Source organism: Schistosoma mansoni, chromosome W (assembly GCF_000237925.1).
Source record: "Schistosoma mansoni strain Puerto Rico chromosome W, complete genome".
Classification (NCBI taxonomy): Eukaryota; Metazoa; Platyhelminthes; class Trematoda; order Strigeidida; family Schistosomatidae; genus Schistosoma; species Schistosoma mansoni.
The window spans coordinates 38,921,941-38,940,026 of record NC_031502.1 but is presented as its reverse complement, the minus strand read 5'-3'; the positions used below and the strand labels follow the sequence as shown (position 1 = coordinate 38,940,026).

The 18,086-nt window shown below is 34.3% G+C and overlaps 1 protein-coding gene across 1 annotated transcript in view; it reads right to left on the bottom strand.

Annotated features, from left to right (window-relative positions):
- Nucleotides 1-1,966: 1,966 nt before the first annotated feature.
- Nucleotides 1,967-18,086, bottom strand: part of Smp_159420 (low-density lipoprotein receptor (ldl)) — a gene marked incomplete at both ends in the record, with an annotated part of 48,360 nt that continues 32,240 nt past the window's right edge. Inside the window, 6 exons of the mRNA XM_018789638.1 lie at nt 1,967-2,118; nt 3,705-3,812; nt 4,705-4,868; nt 4,975-5,203; nt 5,866-6,032; nt 14,393-14,618. Coding sequence (XP_018655061.1) covers nt 1,967-2,118; nt 3,705-3,812; nt 4,705-4,868; nt 4,975-5,203; nt 5,866-6,032; nt 14,393-14,618 — 1,046 coding nt within the window. The remainder of the gene's footprint in view (nt 2,119-3,704; nt 3,813-4,704; nt 4,869-4,974; nt 5,204-5,865; nt 6,033-14,392; nt 14,619-18,086) is intronic.

Genomic DNA, 18,086 nt, shown 5'->3' with positions numbered 1-18,086 from the left:
TGCGAACAAACTAAGAAATAGTAAGCAGTCGTGTACACTCATGAAAACTTATCTATTTTCCAAAGTGTGGACATGACTCGTAATAATAGGTTTATCAAAAGCAATGGTTAGATACTAATCTAGATGGAAATAATATAATAGCTGATCAACTAACAGGAAATAACTGAAGCTAACAGAACTGAAATGATGTGAATCATTGCTATTCTATTTCCCTCGATCAATACACAATGAGTGAGCCGAGATCGCCTAAAACATATTATTATGACTCCCTTCCACCAGTGATAAAGTCAAAATTAGTGAGAAGTCAGAACAGTTAGAATACATCAAACAGCTAACTGTTTTTCATCACTGTTCACATTCCTCACATTTCTCAATGGTCACCTAGCTAAAATGGGAAACACAGATGATATCTGACTTACGGCAACCAGTCTCATCTGAAGCGTCTCGACAATCTTGCCGACCATCACACCTCATTTGTTGTTCAATGCATTCACCAGAAGAACACTGATATTGACCAGGACGACAACGAGGAGCTGTTGCAAAATAATTTCATTGACAAATAAATATACTTCAGTTAATTTCGACCATGAACATTTCATCATCAAAATCATTCAACACGGCCACATGCAAAACAACCACTGAGGCACAAATCTTCTCTCAGTACTAGACGGGTGGGTGAATACTACAAAGTTCCTATAGAATAGTTTATTATTTCAAACAGTGGTTACACACATGAGCTCAGACCTTAAGTCGATCGACTACTACACATTCACCAACACAACCATTGCATTTTAACAGTTATCACTAACTGCTGGACTTTCTCGCACATATTCTACCATGTGATTTAGTTCGGAACACCACAATATCACACTTTTCTGGAAAGCAATGGCAATCTAAAGGTGGAATTTCTCTAGAAAACACAATCGTCGTTATCGTCACCATTCTGTATGTCTCTGTCTCTATCATCATCAGGACTGTCGTCCTGACCATCACTGTCTGTTCTTATTCTACTTACTCTTCTATGTTGTTATTACCCGCGTCATCATTGTCGTTATCGACGTCATCAACGACACCTGAGCAATGTCACATGACGAGCGTATTCTAGAGAATATATTTTCTTGTTGCCGTTAATTGAAGAACCCCGTCATCCCGATATTCAGTGATTAGGGAATTGTGAGTTGAGCGAGATCACTCCAGCTCTGGGAATAAGTTTCGTCCACAACCTCGACTATCCAGCTACTTACAGATACACACAGAGACATGTGAATATTTGCAAGATCAGGTGGACTTGTTCATCATTGACTGTACCTTTTTAATACTGACCGAGGGAGCCGGTGACAACTCAACCATCCCACAATGAACGGATATTCTTTTCAGTGTTGTGTGGTCTCAAGAGTGGGATTTCAACGTCTCAACGTGTTAAGAGTTCGCATCGTCATTCAGTTGCCCATTGGGATACAACAACTTTCCAACCGTACGCGATACACCCACACTCCACCAACAATGCTAGTTAAGCAGTAGAATAAATCAGAAGATCAATTATTGAAATTACCGTCTCCTGTAAACAGTTCAAATAAACACGAACTGCGAACAAACTAAGAAATAGTAAGCAGTCGTGTACACTCATGAAAACTTATCTATTTTCCAAAGTGTGGACATGACTCGTAATAATAGGTTTATCAAAAGCAATGGTTAGATACTAATCTAGATGGAAATAATATAATAGCTGATCAACTAACAGGAAATAACTGAAGCTAACAGAACTGAAATGATGTGAATCATTGCTATTCTATTTCCCTCGATCAATACACAATGAGTGAGCCGAGATCGCCTAAAACATATTATTATGACTCCCTTCCACCAGTGATAAAGTCAAAATTAGTGAGAAGTCAGAACAGTTAGAATACATCAAACAGCTAACTGTTTTTCATCACTGTTCACATTCCTCACATTTCTCAATGGTCACCTAGCTAAAATGGGAAACACAGATGATATCTGACTTACGGCAACCAGTCTCATCTGAAGCGTCTCGACAATCTTGCCGACCATCACACCTCATTTGTTGTTCAATGCATTCACCAGAAGAACACTGATATTGACCAGGACGACAACGAGGAGCTGTTGCAAAATAATTTCATTGACAAATAAATATACTTCAGTTAATTTCGACCATGAACATTTCATCATCAAAATCATTCAACACGGCCACATGCAAAACAACCACTGAGGCACAAATCTTCTCTCAGTACTAGACGGGTGGGTGAATACTACAAAGTTCCTATAGAATAGTTTATTATTTCAAACAGTGGTTACACACATGAGCTCAGACCTTAAGTCGATCGACTACTACACATTCACCAACACAACCATTGCATTTTAACAGTTATCACTAACTGCTGGACTTTCTCGCACATATTCTACCATGTGATTTAGTTCGGAACACCACAATATCACACTTTTCTGGAAAGCAATGGCAATCTAAAGGTGGAATTTCTCTAGAAAACACAATCGTCGTTATCGTCACCATTCTGTATGTCTCTGTCTCTATCATCATCAGGACTGTCGTCCTGACCATCACTGTCTGTTCTTATTCTACTTACTCTTCTATGTTGTTATTACCCGCGTCATCATTGTCGTTATCGACGTCATCAACGACACCTGAGCAATGTCACATGACGAGCGTATTCTAGAGAATATATTTTCTTGTTGCCGTTAATTGAAGAACCCCGTCATCCCGATATTCAGTGATTAGGGAATTGTGAGTTGAGCGAGATCACTCCAGCTCTGGGAATAAGTTTCGTCCACAACCTCGACTATCCAGCTACTTACAGATACACACAGAGACATGTGAATATTTGCAAGATCAGGTGGACTTGTTCATCATTGACTGTACCTTTTTAATACTGACCGAGGGAGCCGGTGACAACTCAACCGTCCCACATTGTATGTCTTTTTGAACACAAAGTTTTCCGCCTAATATTTTTATATTGTTGTCGAAGTACTGTAAATGTTTTTAACCAATTTTGCAATACTTTCTCCGTAAGACATTTTTATCTATTCAATAGATGAAATTTTTATTCAGTTACCTGAATTTCAACAATATTGGGTTCAGAATTTTTCATTATGTTTGAAGCTGGGACGAAATGTCTTCAATACTGAATAAATGCTATTTATTTATATTTCGGTGGTGAGGACATTGATCTTTAATGAAATTGGGCATCTTTTTTACTGTATAGATATTTTAAGTAATCCAGCTTACAACATACGGGAGAGTGTTTCCAGAGGTGTTATATTTAAGTTATTTATTTTGACAAATAACCCTATTTGTAATATTAAGACTCGACAAGTGATTATCAGGAGAATCCCAAAGCCTTAGACATCAGTCAGGATATATAGTAACAGATTATTATTGATATTTAATGATTACTATTCTTAATGAAGATAACATAAGCTATAAAATAATATTACGGAAAAAGATAACCAACATTATTTGTACTCTTTTCTGAAGAATTTTCACTAATAGTGAAAACTATGTTCGATATTTGGTAAATTTTAAATAGAAATCTTAGATGCTCCATGATAAATGAATTTGTGTTCAGTCTGTCGACAATGGGACATATCTTTTCATTTAACTTGCATACAGTAAAGTCCATTACTTGTTTTTAACACACGCCTTTATATAAAAAACATATTTCTGAACTTACGGCAAGCGATTTCATCTGAGCCGTCTCGACAATGTTGTATACCGTCACATCGCATTTCAGGAGTAATACACTCACCAGAAGAACAAAGAATGCGAGGTGGTTGGCAAACTGAAACCAAAGTATTTAAAAAATTTTATGATAAATTCCCGAAATCAGTGATAACTTCATATACTTCACATATATAAGCTGAAATTGTTATACTTTTGAAATATTTCAAGACTTCTTTTCTAACCATATCAATCTGAAACTTACTTTATCTTACATAAATGTTAATGTTTGCATTTATTTCTTGTTTTGTGGGTATATCACACATCTAACTTTTATTGCGCATTCGTCATTCAATTAATTGAGTGATATGATCTAATTTATTTCAAACGTACTATTTCAACTAAGTAGTTGTTTTATCAGTAGTTAGTACTACAGTCACCTTAATGTATGCTCTATACCTTCTGATACAATACTTTTAAGTGACCTGGTCAAATATAAAGTACGGGCATTATAAGAGTAGTGTTTTCTGGAGGTTAAAGGTTGATCTGACTAAAACTATCTTCCTTAAATTCGTATAAGTCAATGTAGTTGATCTAAATTTACTAAGTATTAATCAATTTGTCCTATGTATTAGTCTACATAAAATTATGTCATCAAAGGTACTAGTGATCAGGAGTATATATTCCATTCTCACACGATCCACTCAAAGAACTAACAATGAAATTTTATAAATTGAGATTCATTCTTATACTTGATGAGTAAGTAGATTAATTACCATCATTCTTTGAAATTATTTTCTTCACAATGAAGTAGAATTGATTTTACAGTAAATGTAATATTTCAAAATCATTAGTTGATTGGAGTTAATTAAACAACTTGAGAACGATAGTAAACTATAATGTGTCATTTATGAAAAACTGAAAGTTATGAAAGAAATTTTCCAAAATGTATGTAGTTACCAAAAAAAGAAAACATTTTTGATAATTAGCTGTTATAAACATATTGAACTAACCACATTTAATTTCATCAGATCCATCGGGACATTGAGTTTGTCCATCACATCTCTGAGATTGTTGTATACAACTTCCGTCATAACACATAAAGTATCCTAAACCACATCGATCTGGAACTACATTGATTATTGCAGTTCTAGGGCTTTCATCGGGAAAGTAACATCTGTAAGATAAAACAACGAAAGATGTAAACTATGGTAAGTAGTCAACTAAATACAATATTAGAAAAACTATTTTTAACTATTTATAAGATAAATTAATCAACTTACTCAATTCTTGTATCATTGGCTTCTGCTGAAAGTCCATTTGGTGCCTTAATAAGCAAAATACCTGGAGATCTCTCAATAATAAATCGAGGATCAGACTCTACATCTCTACCACTATATACAAAACGTGCATGTGGCATCCTAGTCCCTGGTAAAATAGTTTGACATTTAAGTGAAAATGGTTCTGATGGTTTGACTACAATACGAGTTGGAATCACAGTAAGTCCAGCATCTTCAAAGAAAAAGAAAATTTGAATTCAAATTCGAATGGAAGATAAATAAATATAAAAAGTAGTGTTTAAAAAGATTATATGCATCATAAAAGCTAATTATTCTTGGTAGGAATGTTCAAGTTTAGAAATTACTTGGCTAAATGAAATATTTTCCACTAACATTGTAAGCAAAGATGGATAGTGGCTAACAGTGGAATCCAGGACGCGCGTTTCGTCCTATTTTGGACTCGTCAGCTGGGTGCACCTGTATCTCAGAGTTGATGTTCACTCTGGAACTCGAACCCAGTACCTTTCGCTTCAAACTCTATCGCGTTATCCACTCAGCTACTGAGTCTTGATAGCCACTTGCTTGTGCAATGGGGTCAAGTTTAAATTTACTTAGTATTGTTTGTTTGTATCTTCCCATTGATGTTCAGGATTGCAACTGGTCAGTCTTTTGTTGTCATATGTGCATACTGTACGTATTGCTTCGACTAAGCAGTTGCAGTCCCAAACATTAATTGGAAGATTCAAACTAGTAATACCAAGTGAATTTATTTTCTACTAAATTTAGAACTAATTAGATTATCATAAACTTTAAATAAACTACTATTATCTGTAATACAAAAATAGAACATATTTGACGTATATATACAAATATATAAAGAAAATAAATACTCACTGCAAAAACTGCTACCCTCATCTGATTTATCAAGACAATCAGCTTTACCATCACATATTAGAGAGGTTTGAATACATTGTCGAGTTCTACATTGTGATTGACTAGCTGTACAGATATCCATTATGTATAATGTAACTTCTTTATAATTGAGTCCTGGTAACATACAACTGAAAACATTGAGATTATAAGTGTATATTTTTGTTTAGAAACAAATATATATATATACTCTGAAAGTAATTTTACCGGTGACAGTTTTCAAAATACGTTCCCGTTTAGAATATCGATATATCAGTAGTAATTAGTTGTTATGTTCAGCCAAATATTTGAAAAGGATTTTTGAATACAACATAATAGACACCTAAATCACATTTAGTCCCCGTCCATGAATTAAACTATAAAGTATGGGGTTTTATACATTCATCATTTGATCAATTAAATTGATATTTATGTAGCAAAGCGACACAATTTTAACTGTTATACTTCGCATTATTCAATATGACGCTAGCTTTACCTTGACTAGTTTTTTATTGAACATCTTGACTGCTTTCATATCAAACATCAGGTATAAGAATAAGTAAAAATTTTGAAACGTGAAAATACGTATATAATCATTCTTAAATCGTCTAGGCAAACTTTATCTACTAAGAATATTTGAACGACGTATAAGAGGTGTAAATTAGACGAAAACTATCGTAATCTAGGGTCCGGAGTAAAATAAAACTTAGTTCATTTATCCATTTTAAAACCGAAATAACTTTTCAAAAAGTATACCGATTCCCTTCCTGGATAAAATAATTTATTATTTCTAACGAAAACAGCCATTTTAACGTCGTCCTGGATCAATTCAATGGTTGTCATCAATCCATCAGATTTACATTGGGATCAGAATCAAAATCAAAATTTCATTTCCTTGATGTCTTATTAAATAGAAGACAAGATGGTACATTGGAATGTTGTTTATACCAAAAACCAACTTGTAACGGACGATATACGAACTTTCACGAGTGGGTCCCTTTAAGCAGAAGGGTAAACTATCCTTGTCACATTCGATTTCATAATATTATCACTCTTAAATTCGCGATTACTGAGAAACTTTCTTTAACACATGGTATGATTTTATTTTCCTCTTATCTTTAAATAGACTGTTTTATTTGCAAATCAACTATAAATACAATCGTACAGATTGTGTAAACGTTATTGTCGAAAAGAAAACTTAATCGCTGAATTGTCTTAATTCTTTTTCAATAGAACAATGGCTTACCTTCGTTATTTCAAACAATTTTAAAAAGTTTAACTACTAATAAGTAGTATAACGATGAAAACATTCACAAAACACAATGTTTGTGAAAATTTTTTAAATTATTGAACGGAAAATGGCTTTAGCATGCATTGACCTCTCTTAGATTACTAACAAAAAGCAGACATTACGGGACATCTGTACTGCCATTCATATGTAACGGCTTAAACCGTAGATTTGAGTCACATGAGTTTAGTTCCATTCGGTAATATCAGTTCCCTTAACACTGAAACTACCCCTTACTGACGATACCCAACCAGCAAGTCATGGTTCTCCTATAAACCATTTAAAACCATAAATTGATGTACGCCATACTTAGACACTTTGATTAGTGGCCATACTACAACTTTATGGATAGAATTAGATCAAAACTAAAAACTATATAAATATGGTACTGGTTATTCTTTAGTGTTTAACAGAAGCAAGATAATTAGTTGAAATGCACCCAGATTAGATGAAGACCATTCTCAGTTATGTAAATAAAATAATGATTCTTTAATTATTTAACTGTTTAATTTGAAATTTAAGAATTGCGTAAACCTTCAACGTGTTGATGATAGTTGTATTGCAATTTTGTTTTTAAACTAGTTAACTAGTTAACTTCATAATGTTCAATATATCCTACCATATGATTCTTAATACATAAATAAAACTTATTATAGACAATTTAACATTTTTATATTTATGATTAAATGAACTGATGATAAGCATGGGATCATCTCGAAACTGGGATATCTTCATATAATATATAGAATGGTTAATAATGTATCAAATGTTATTTCATAGATAATTCTTACATATTACGCCGGGAAATAGAAGCAGATATGAAAAGGATGAATAACAACTTGGAAAGAACTGGAAAGGATTGCCCAGGACAGAGTTGGATGCAGAATGCTAGTGGGAGGCTTATGCTTCTCAACGAGGGGTAACAGGCATAAGTAAGTAATTCTTACACCGGTAAAATCACGTTTCAATTTATCTCTTAATAGTTATAAAGGTAATTACTATCATTAACTTAATGATTAGAATTTAACTTAATATAGAAAAGAGTGTTTCACAATCTTTTACTGTCCACTAGTAATGGAAGAAGTCAAGTAAATATAATATTTGATTGAAGAGTTACTAATTAGTGATTTAGTTAAACACTGTCGCAAAGTATTTATTCTGATTGATTATGTTAGAGATCAGAGTTAATAATTTATATTTCATTTGTTTTTGACGAAGCAAGATGCCAATTCAGCGATGAAAACTTTCTTGTCAACAATTTCATTTACTTAAGGTGTACAGTTGCATCTATGGTTAATTTTATTTGCTAAAACAGTGTTCTAAAGTAAAATGACAAGGTGTTAATGATTTAAAAGAAACTTGAAGCGCTATGTTGTTAAGACTTGAAAATCAGATATTGAAAGGAAGTTTTATAATAATCAGCTGATAGCTATTAACAACAAAATAATTAGGAGTTGTAATAATTGATAACTAAGGGTTATGAAAATAGTTGGAAAGGAGTAGAAATAATAAAATAAAAATGAGAACGATAGATTACGGAAGATAGAATAGAGGTTAAAACCTTGGAAGAGTGAGAGACTAAACACACTGTTGTTGTATGCAAACATTAATCTTAAACTGGTGAATATCAGTGACCTCTGTTGTACTGTGGTGTGGTCTACTTATATCCATATAAGTAGTATATGGTGTGGGTCAGACATAGAATGTATTTTGGCAGAAGACCGATGAGGAAAGAACTGAAATGAAACGCAAACGTCTGGAAAATGCATGAGCAATGGAATAAGAGAAGAAACAGTGAAGATTGAAACAATTGGTTGTTAATTTGCAAATTGACTGTTCATTGTTTGGTAATCAGAATTTATTGAGATAGTCTGTAATCTTTGCATAAATACATTCGATTGTCCCCAACCAGTCGTGTTCTGTTCACTACATTTGGTGTCGCTGCCAACCAGGAGGAGGAAGGGTGCTGTTCTGCGGACGCCACTGCGGGTCTGGAGTTGAGGTGCTAGTTGGGGCAGTCTGGTGTGGAGAGTTGGCGTCGAGTGGAGTGTTCTGGCGGGGCGGCGTTGGCTGTAGCGGGTGCTGTCGACGGAGAGGAGCAGTGGGACGTGCGGCTGCTGGGCGGACATCGGATGTAGATGGCTCAGCAGGCCGGTGGAGTACGGGTGTTGAACGTCCCGGGTGCCGGGTGGATGCGGATGTTGGTGCCCCGGCAGGTCGACGGAGCTATGGAGGTCAGCGCGCCGCAGACTCGACATTCTGACGGAGAGTTTGGCACAGACTGCAGTGAAAGAAGATAGTGGCATGGCGAGCAGAACCACCGCATGTACGAATGCTTTAAAGGGGGGACGAGTGTGGTGTGGTCTACTTATATCCATATAAGTAGTATATGGTGTGGGTCAGACATAGAATGTATTTTGGCAGAAGACCGATGAGGAAAGAACTGAAATGAAACGCAAACGTCTGGAAAATGCATGAGCAATGGAATAAGAGAAGAAACAGTGAAGATTGAAACAATTGGTTGTTAATTTGCAAATTGACTGTTCATTGTTTGGTAATCAGAATTTATTGAGATAGTCTGTAATCTTTGCTTAAATACATTCGATTGTCCCCAGTCGTGTTCTGTTCACTACAGTACATTCTCTTTGAACTGACTCTCCTGACAGTATGTATGATTTTAAAAGAGGCTTCTGGTGAAGCAGAATAGCTGGAATTTACTAGATACTTCAAGATTGAGCTTTTGACTGGTTTCCGTTGACCTTTGGAGGGCCAGGGAGGGTAATGTTCGGAGATGTGCTTCAGAAGAAATCGCTATGTGTGGCTAATATAATCTACTCTACGTGATTGAGTAACCTGATAGATGCAGATTGATTTGGACCAAAGTGACAGCTCGTTCTTTACACCAATTCGAACCACTGACCTACTAGGAAGACAATGCGAAATTCAGTGGAATAAAAAGTTTTTCTCAGAGATCTTGAAAGTCTGTTTTTCAGAATTTCTGCTGCGGTATCTCTTGTAAACGGAATGTTTATGAAGAAAGGCTTCTTTTTTGCTATGGACATTGTTTCATGCTGTTGTTTTGGTTTTAAATTTTTCTCAATGGATCTAGATTATGGCTACGAGAAAGAGCAGCTAGTTCAGATAGATTTGCTCCAGGGGTCTTTAAGTATGTCTGCATCGACCACTTGTTCACCATTCGTCAAAACACAGGCATGCCAATTGGTGCCCGACAATGATAATTTTTCTTGGCTTAAAAGCAGCATTAGACTCTGTCGACCAAAAGATTCTGTGGCAGTGTCTGTCATTAAAAGGCGTATCTCACAAGCACAAAACCTTGTGAGGGCTCTTTACTCGAACACTACCAGTTGAGCCAGAGCTTATATCGAACTGTCATCTGATATTGCAACCTTGAGTGGTGTTCAGCAAGACTGTCCACTATCTCCATTTTTCTTTAACTTTATCATTGACCTACTGCTGGAAGTAACGTTCTCGTCATCTGAATTTTCGGAAATTGATCTCCTACCAGGAGATCCAATTATCGACTTAGAATACGAAGATGATATAGTCCTATTTGATGAAGACATTGATAAAATGCAGGGTCTTTTGGTAGCATTGGGCAAAACTGTGGGGATGTTTGTGATGCATTTCTCCATCTCTAAATGCATGTTGTTGCTTCAGGACTGGCCTGCGTCAACACTTGAATCAAGGTTAAGGAGTGAAGTAGTCGAACGCGTCGACAACTTCACTTATCTTGGAAGTTCGATCAGCCCTAATGGGTTGGTGTCTGACAAAATCTCTGTACGTATTCAGAAAGCTCGTTTGACTTTTGCCACCTTACGTCACTAATGGCGAAGACGAGATATCCGTCTATCAATTAAGGGACGATTATACTGCGTGACCGTTCGCTCTGTTCTACTTTACAGCTACGACACGAGGTCATCCAATTTGGAAGATACTCGTGAGTTACTACTAGTTGATTACAAATGTCTTAGAAATATTGCTTACAAGTGCTGGGATCACTAGGTAGGTAATGGTGAGGTTAGATTCAGGTATTTGGGAATAATTTTAAATCAGTTGATGAGGTTGTGAATCTTCATCGACTGAGATAGTTGAGCCACATGCTACGTATGCCTGAACACCGATCACCACGACGCGCAATTCTGACTAGTGTTGGAGACGGTTGGAAGAGGGTTAGGGGCGGACAAACCAAAACGTGGCATCAGTCCTTGAAGTCACTGAATTCTGGTCTATGCCATGTTGGTAGATGCAGACTATTTGGTTTGGTCCGCACGACTATCGTAACCAATGGTTGAAGACTTAAGGGGACATGGTTCAGAATTGATCACAGTGGTGTATGTGTACACCATCTTTGTCTTCCCTTAGATCGTGAGGTTAAAACTACTTATACTCTTCTTTCTATGAACTAAATCTTTCTCCATGTATCATATCCTTATATGCAATCTCTTTTTATATATTATTACCATTGAAGTAACTGCTTCTATGAATTTGGTGTTTACCTTGTTGTGATAATGAAGTATAGGAATTTAGACCAATGCATATATGTGCTTGATTCAATGTTGATACGAATCAATCGATCACTATATACTGTCACAAAAAAATCTTGTTTTTCAGGTGAAATCCAAACAACCGCCCACACTGTCTACCAGTGTCAAATGACAGCAATTTGTTTAGTGTTAAATATTAAAAAGTACATTCAAAGTTAGTAGATACTCTAACCATCTTCGCTTCTGAATCACTCCCCTTAGTTTTCATTGTTGGTTCAATAGTTGAATTCACGGGTCTATCTAAGTCAGATCACCACTGAAAACCCGAAAGTACTGGACGGCCGTCTCGTCCTAGTACGGTGCTCCTCTTCAGTACACATCCACGACCGTGCACTCGGGATTAACTCAATAAACAATTTTGAGTTTCTTATGACATCTGTTTATTAAATATGATTTGATGCATATCAGTTTTATCACTAATTTTTAAACATACATATGAGTATTACAATCAATTTCAAACAAAATTGAAATATGAAACACATATGTCCTGATATTCTATGGTGGGTAATCAAATTCAAATAATTTATAAAAATGAAATTATATTTTAACACTAGGCAATCTGCTACCTAGTGATTACACAATAATGTGAATATGATCAGTTTAAAATATTCACATTTTTCTTGTAGACACCATATTTGTCTAAAACCAGCTTCCAGCTGAAGAGGAAATTAGGAAAAGACGTTGGAAGTTGTTGGGATGACCCTGCAATTTTCTCGCAAGCGACATGACAAGCTCATGGGTCATCAAGGAGCATTTCAACCAATCAGCGACTAATTAGAAGTTATGTGAAGTTATGTTACTAAAATAACGAAAATGGAAAAGTCACATGTGGAGATCCTGATTAACTGATTAATACACTGCTACTATGTTTAACAGTATTCTAGAACTTTCAGGAAAAAACTCAAGGACTCTTAAATTACTATAAAATCCCTATATTTTCTGTACATAAAGGAACCCTGTAGTAAAGTGCTTCCCACATACTTTGTGCCTTTTCTCTGGTCTTCAAGTCGCGGAGTAGTCCTAGCTCGGGGGTACGGAACTAGCTTACGGAAGCAAATATAGCGTTTAATCGACGAGACGTAACAGAAGTGGATAGGACATACATTAAGGAAATCACCAATGTGTATTACAAGGCAATCCCTAACTTGGAATCCGGAAGGGAAGCGGACAAAAGGAAGGCCAAAGAACACATTACGCCGGGAAATAGAAGCGGATATGATAAGGATGAATAACAACTGAAAAGGACTGTCGAGGACAGGGTTAGATGAAGAATGCTGGTGAGCGGCCTATGCTCCTCCACGAGGGGTAACAAGCGTAAGTAAGTAATATTTGTTCAACAAAAAGATTAGCACAAAGAAGAAAATACACATTATCAATGATATTTCTTCTACGTTTTTGTGAGTGCACACAAAAGACATATTCAATAATTTATATTCATTGTGAGATTACGATAATTAAAAAACAGAAAAGGAAAGGAAAGAAGCTTTTAATTTATTTGATTATTTTAACACTAATGGATCCATATCACTTTGGTACGATCGTTTTTTAATTGCTTCATTTAAATAACAGATTCATTCACTGTTTTTAACTTCAATACTCGTTTGTGTACCAAACTATATGCCATTTATATTGATCTGTATTACCGAATATGTTAGATAGTTATGTAATGTGTGTTACATATGTAAAAATAAGTATTATATAACGTCAATCAGAAATAGAATGCCTATCAGAAGAAGGTTGGAAAAAGTCGAAGAGAGAAGAATGGGAATAAGGAGTAATTGATATGGAAATGAAAGAATAATGAAGTCTGAGACAATTAATCAAAATTTTGTAAATGAAGTATTCAAAGTATGATTATTACATAATCGTAATTATGAGTTAAAATATAATCGTTTCACCCTACCAGTATTCTCATTCATAATAATTACACAATGCTAAAACGCTTAGAATGACAACAATAAAATATGTTCTTTATTCGCTTGTTTTTGATAATGTTCACAAATGAATTTAAAACCGTCATTACAACTAATTTTGAAGTGACACAACTGCAGTAATTCTCTCAAACAATTTTCTTTCTTGTTTTAATCGATTAATTCTAAGTTATGTTACTATTATTTCATAATATAATGATGCTCATTAAATGATTACATTGTGTTATTTGAACATTGAACAAAATCATATTTTTCAACGTTTTTATTTATAAGCAAAGATGGACAGAGATTGGCAATGTAATCCGGGACGCGCGTTTCGTCCTATTTGGGACTCATCAGCTGAATGTACCTACATCTCAGAGTTGATGTTCGCTCTAAGACTTGAACCCAGTACCTTTCGCTCCAAACGCCATCTTGTTATCCACTCAGCTACTGAGTCCTGATAGACACTTGCTTGTGCAAGTGACGAGTCCCAAATAGGACGAAACGCGAGTCATAGATTCCATTACTAGTCAGTATCCATCTTTGCTTATAAAGCTTGTGACTTCAGACAATATCAAAGCAGTCCGTAGATAATGCACATGTGTCAATAAGAGACTGATCAATTGCAGTCCTAAAAATCAATGGGAAGATTCAAACAAACAATACCGAGTGAGTTTTTTTATATATATAAAAATTTTGTTTTTAAATAAAACTCTATCGATTGTAATAAATTTTTTCTCACTTACCGTATACGTAAACCATTATAAACACTAGATAAACCATCTGTAGCTTTTATAATTAATCTTTGTTCGTTTGGTTTTGTAATTGTAAAACGATTATCTGATTCAATAGGTGCACCATTACCAAATATAGCAATAGGTGATAAACCGGTACGTATAGATAAACATTCAATTTCAAATGGATGAAATGCTGGAATATATATTATATTAGGTCGCATGATTAAATCCACTCCTAATTAGAAAAATAATAAAAAGAAAAGCTTCTTTTTGAGTAAAGTATAAATAATATGACTGAAAATGTGGTTAATATGACAGAGTCTAATCTAATGTAATTTTGTTCTAAGGCTCAGTTTAGACAGATACAATGATAGACTGATAAAGGGGGTTTATGGAAACTTATTTCAAAATAAATATCGCATTCAACATGTCGAGTGAAAATAATCAAAGTCTGTGTTACATACTTTTTTTCTATTTTATATTGTTGATTTCTTTCTGATTGTATTATTCATTGTAATGAAAAATAGATCAACTGGTCCCTTCATTAGTTATTGGTTGAAGTATAAGACACTGCTATTAACTGTTTCATTGCCAGAAAAAAAAGAATCCTTTGAAAGTCAAGGAGTTTTTTTTCATTTTTAATTCAAAATGATGGGAATACGTGTCAAAAATTCTTCGTTAGTTCTGTTCGGAATTATAAACGAAAGTCTTATAAAATGTAGGTTATGATATACTGAACTACATCAAATACTGAGTGAAGTAAGTAGAACTAGGAACTGACTGAAAATAGGTGTTACCGTTTTATATAGATTTCTTAAAATTTTTTTATATTTAGAAGAAAAAGAATAACTATAAGCAAAGATGGACAGTGGCTAGCAATGGAATCCAGGACGCGCGTTTCGTCCTATTTGAGACTCATCAGTTGGATGTACCTACATCTCAGAGTTGATGTTCACTCTGGGACTCCACTACTAGCCATTATCCATCTATGCTTATAATGCTTGTGAATTAAGGCTATATCGAGGCAATACGCACAGTATGCACATATGCCAACAAGAGACTGACCAGTTGCAGTCCTAAACATCAATGGGAAGATTCAAACAAACAATACTAAGTGAATTTAAAAAGAATAACTATTTTTATAATGTGAACTAAATCATTCCGACTACTTTCGTCAATCACGGCTTCACATCTAAATTTTAAAATGACACTTTTTTTACATTATTACTTTGTAATCTTTCATTATTACTAATAAATATATAAACTATATTTCTTTTAAATTTCATCATAGGATAATGATAAACTATTTTCAGAAGGGGTATAGTTGCTACTGAATAACTTTTGTAAGTACTATGAAATTAGTAAACTTATGACTGTTAAGTTGTATGGGTATTTTAATGGTACATACCATATATTATATTACAGCAATAACGTCAGTGTTTCTGATGACCGAATGATTTGTTTATAATTGAAAAAAAGAGTGACATGTTTCGACACTTTAGTGTTTATATATGTAAGTGTACATTTGCTAATTTTTATTTATCTTCTTTGTAGAGTATATAAATAATGGTTTCGCTTTTTAAGTTAGGTTGTTTTTATAAGCTACCCTTTAGAATGATAGTCTTTTATGTTGATTTAACATTAACTTAGTCGTCTGTATTTCATAAATTCGTTTATAATTGACCTTATTATTGGACAGCAACACAAACTGATGTAAACAAAAATACTGCTTAAAATTTTAAACATAATTGTTAAATGTTAGGTGACCACTTCTTAATGAGCTTCAAATCAAGATTATAATAAATGTGACTGTCGATACCACGGGGTATGCACATATTTTACACCTAAGACGACTAATAATTTCAGTAAAATGTTATATACTTCTTGTTGTCAACATCGCTCCTGCGAAATACAATAAATACTTCTATAAAAATGTTAAGGAAACTTAGAATATATATCACAATTGAATAAAAGTATAAAATCAAAGCGATAATCTCCTGAAAAGATATCTTCTGACTCCCATTTTTAAATCAACGATGATACATTGATCGAAAAACTAAGTAAGTAATACTGAGTGAATATGCTAATATGATTAACGAAACACGTTAACTTATTCTTATATCTGGATTTGAAAGAGAGTGATATATTACTAACGATGATAGAAATTAGTATTTTAATCTATTACACACTACCGCTCGTCGCTTGCCTAATTAAAGATATAATGCATTGTTATGGTTTGCTTCTAAAGACCATATAAGTATGTGCTAATGGAAATTTAGGTGACTTCATTGAAGTCTAAACAGTTTGTTAATACCGTTTGTTACAGATAACATAGCACTCACAGCACCTTTATTCTAAGCTAGAAATATTCTTTATAACCTGAGGTGATTTCATTAAGTGCCGGCTCAGTGATCTGGTGGTTAAGGGCTCGCGCGCAAGACTGATAGGTCCTGGGTTCAAATCTCGCGAGGCGGGATCGTGGATGCGTACTGCTGAGGAGGCCCACGATAGGACTAAACGGCCGTCCAATGCTTCCAGGTTTTCCATGGTGGTCTAGCTTCAGTTGATTCATGATCTCAACTGTAAAATTACTAAAATCTTCACAAACCCCCCATATGATATCATTAAATGTTATAAAGTACTTGGTCTTGAAACGTGGTTATAATCAAAGTAAATAAATGAAATAACTATAAACGTGAGCGAAGACAGACTTTTACCTTATATACTTTCTATGCTGGTTATATCTATCACCTTTTCAGTTCTACATTTGTAGGAATGGTCCTATGTTGCATAATTTTATTATTATTACTAAAAACGTTGATTCTAATCACAATTCTTGATTGTCATTTATACACCTCTATCATTTTCAGCTTGACAAAATTCATAATTAATGCGTTCAACTTATCGATTAGACATTTTTCAGGTTCGATAAATCATATCCTTTAATGATTATTTCTTTATTTAAAATTATGTAGTCATGATGCACATAGATACTAACAAAATCCTAAATTTTATACACTTATTCATTGACCTATAATTTATCACATATATACAATCATATGATTCCGGATATAAAACCATAGAAAAGAATTTCTTAGTTAAATAAATTCATTTGGAACTTAATGTGTCATTTGAATTAATTCAAAATCTGTTCCATAAAGTTACCAACATGAAATGTCTAGTTGTCATTGAAGACGTGTACGTTGGGAGCTGCTGGTTGAAGTGGCTTATTATAGCAATAAATGTGAGGTGAATATGGGTTTCCCTAAAAAATAGTCGGCTAATTTCAAATATTTTGTTGCTGAAAACTTGATTATTCCTAATATAGATTAATATTCATTAATAATGACTTCTGAGGTGATAAAAACCCTGGTCTTAGACCAACTATGATTGCTCAAGTAGATTTGACAGAATAAAATTTATCTTTATCGTCTTAAGAATATCTTAAGATAAAGGTAGTGGAAAGAGAATGAAATACATTTAGATGTTATTACTTGTACTAGTGGTCAGGAGACATTTATTCTTTCTTTTCGAATAGCTACGTTAAACGTTATGTACTCCGGTGAGAGCAGTTGTCTAGAAGATGAACTATTCAATAACTATAAACTGGGTCTCTACCAAAATTAAATATCAAAACGAAATGTTTTTTTGATGATGGCATGACAAGGTTGTTAAAAAACAAAGTATTGTCACATGATTTCCT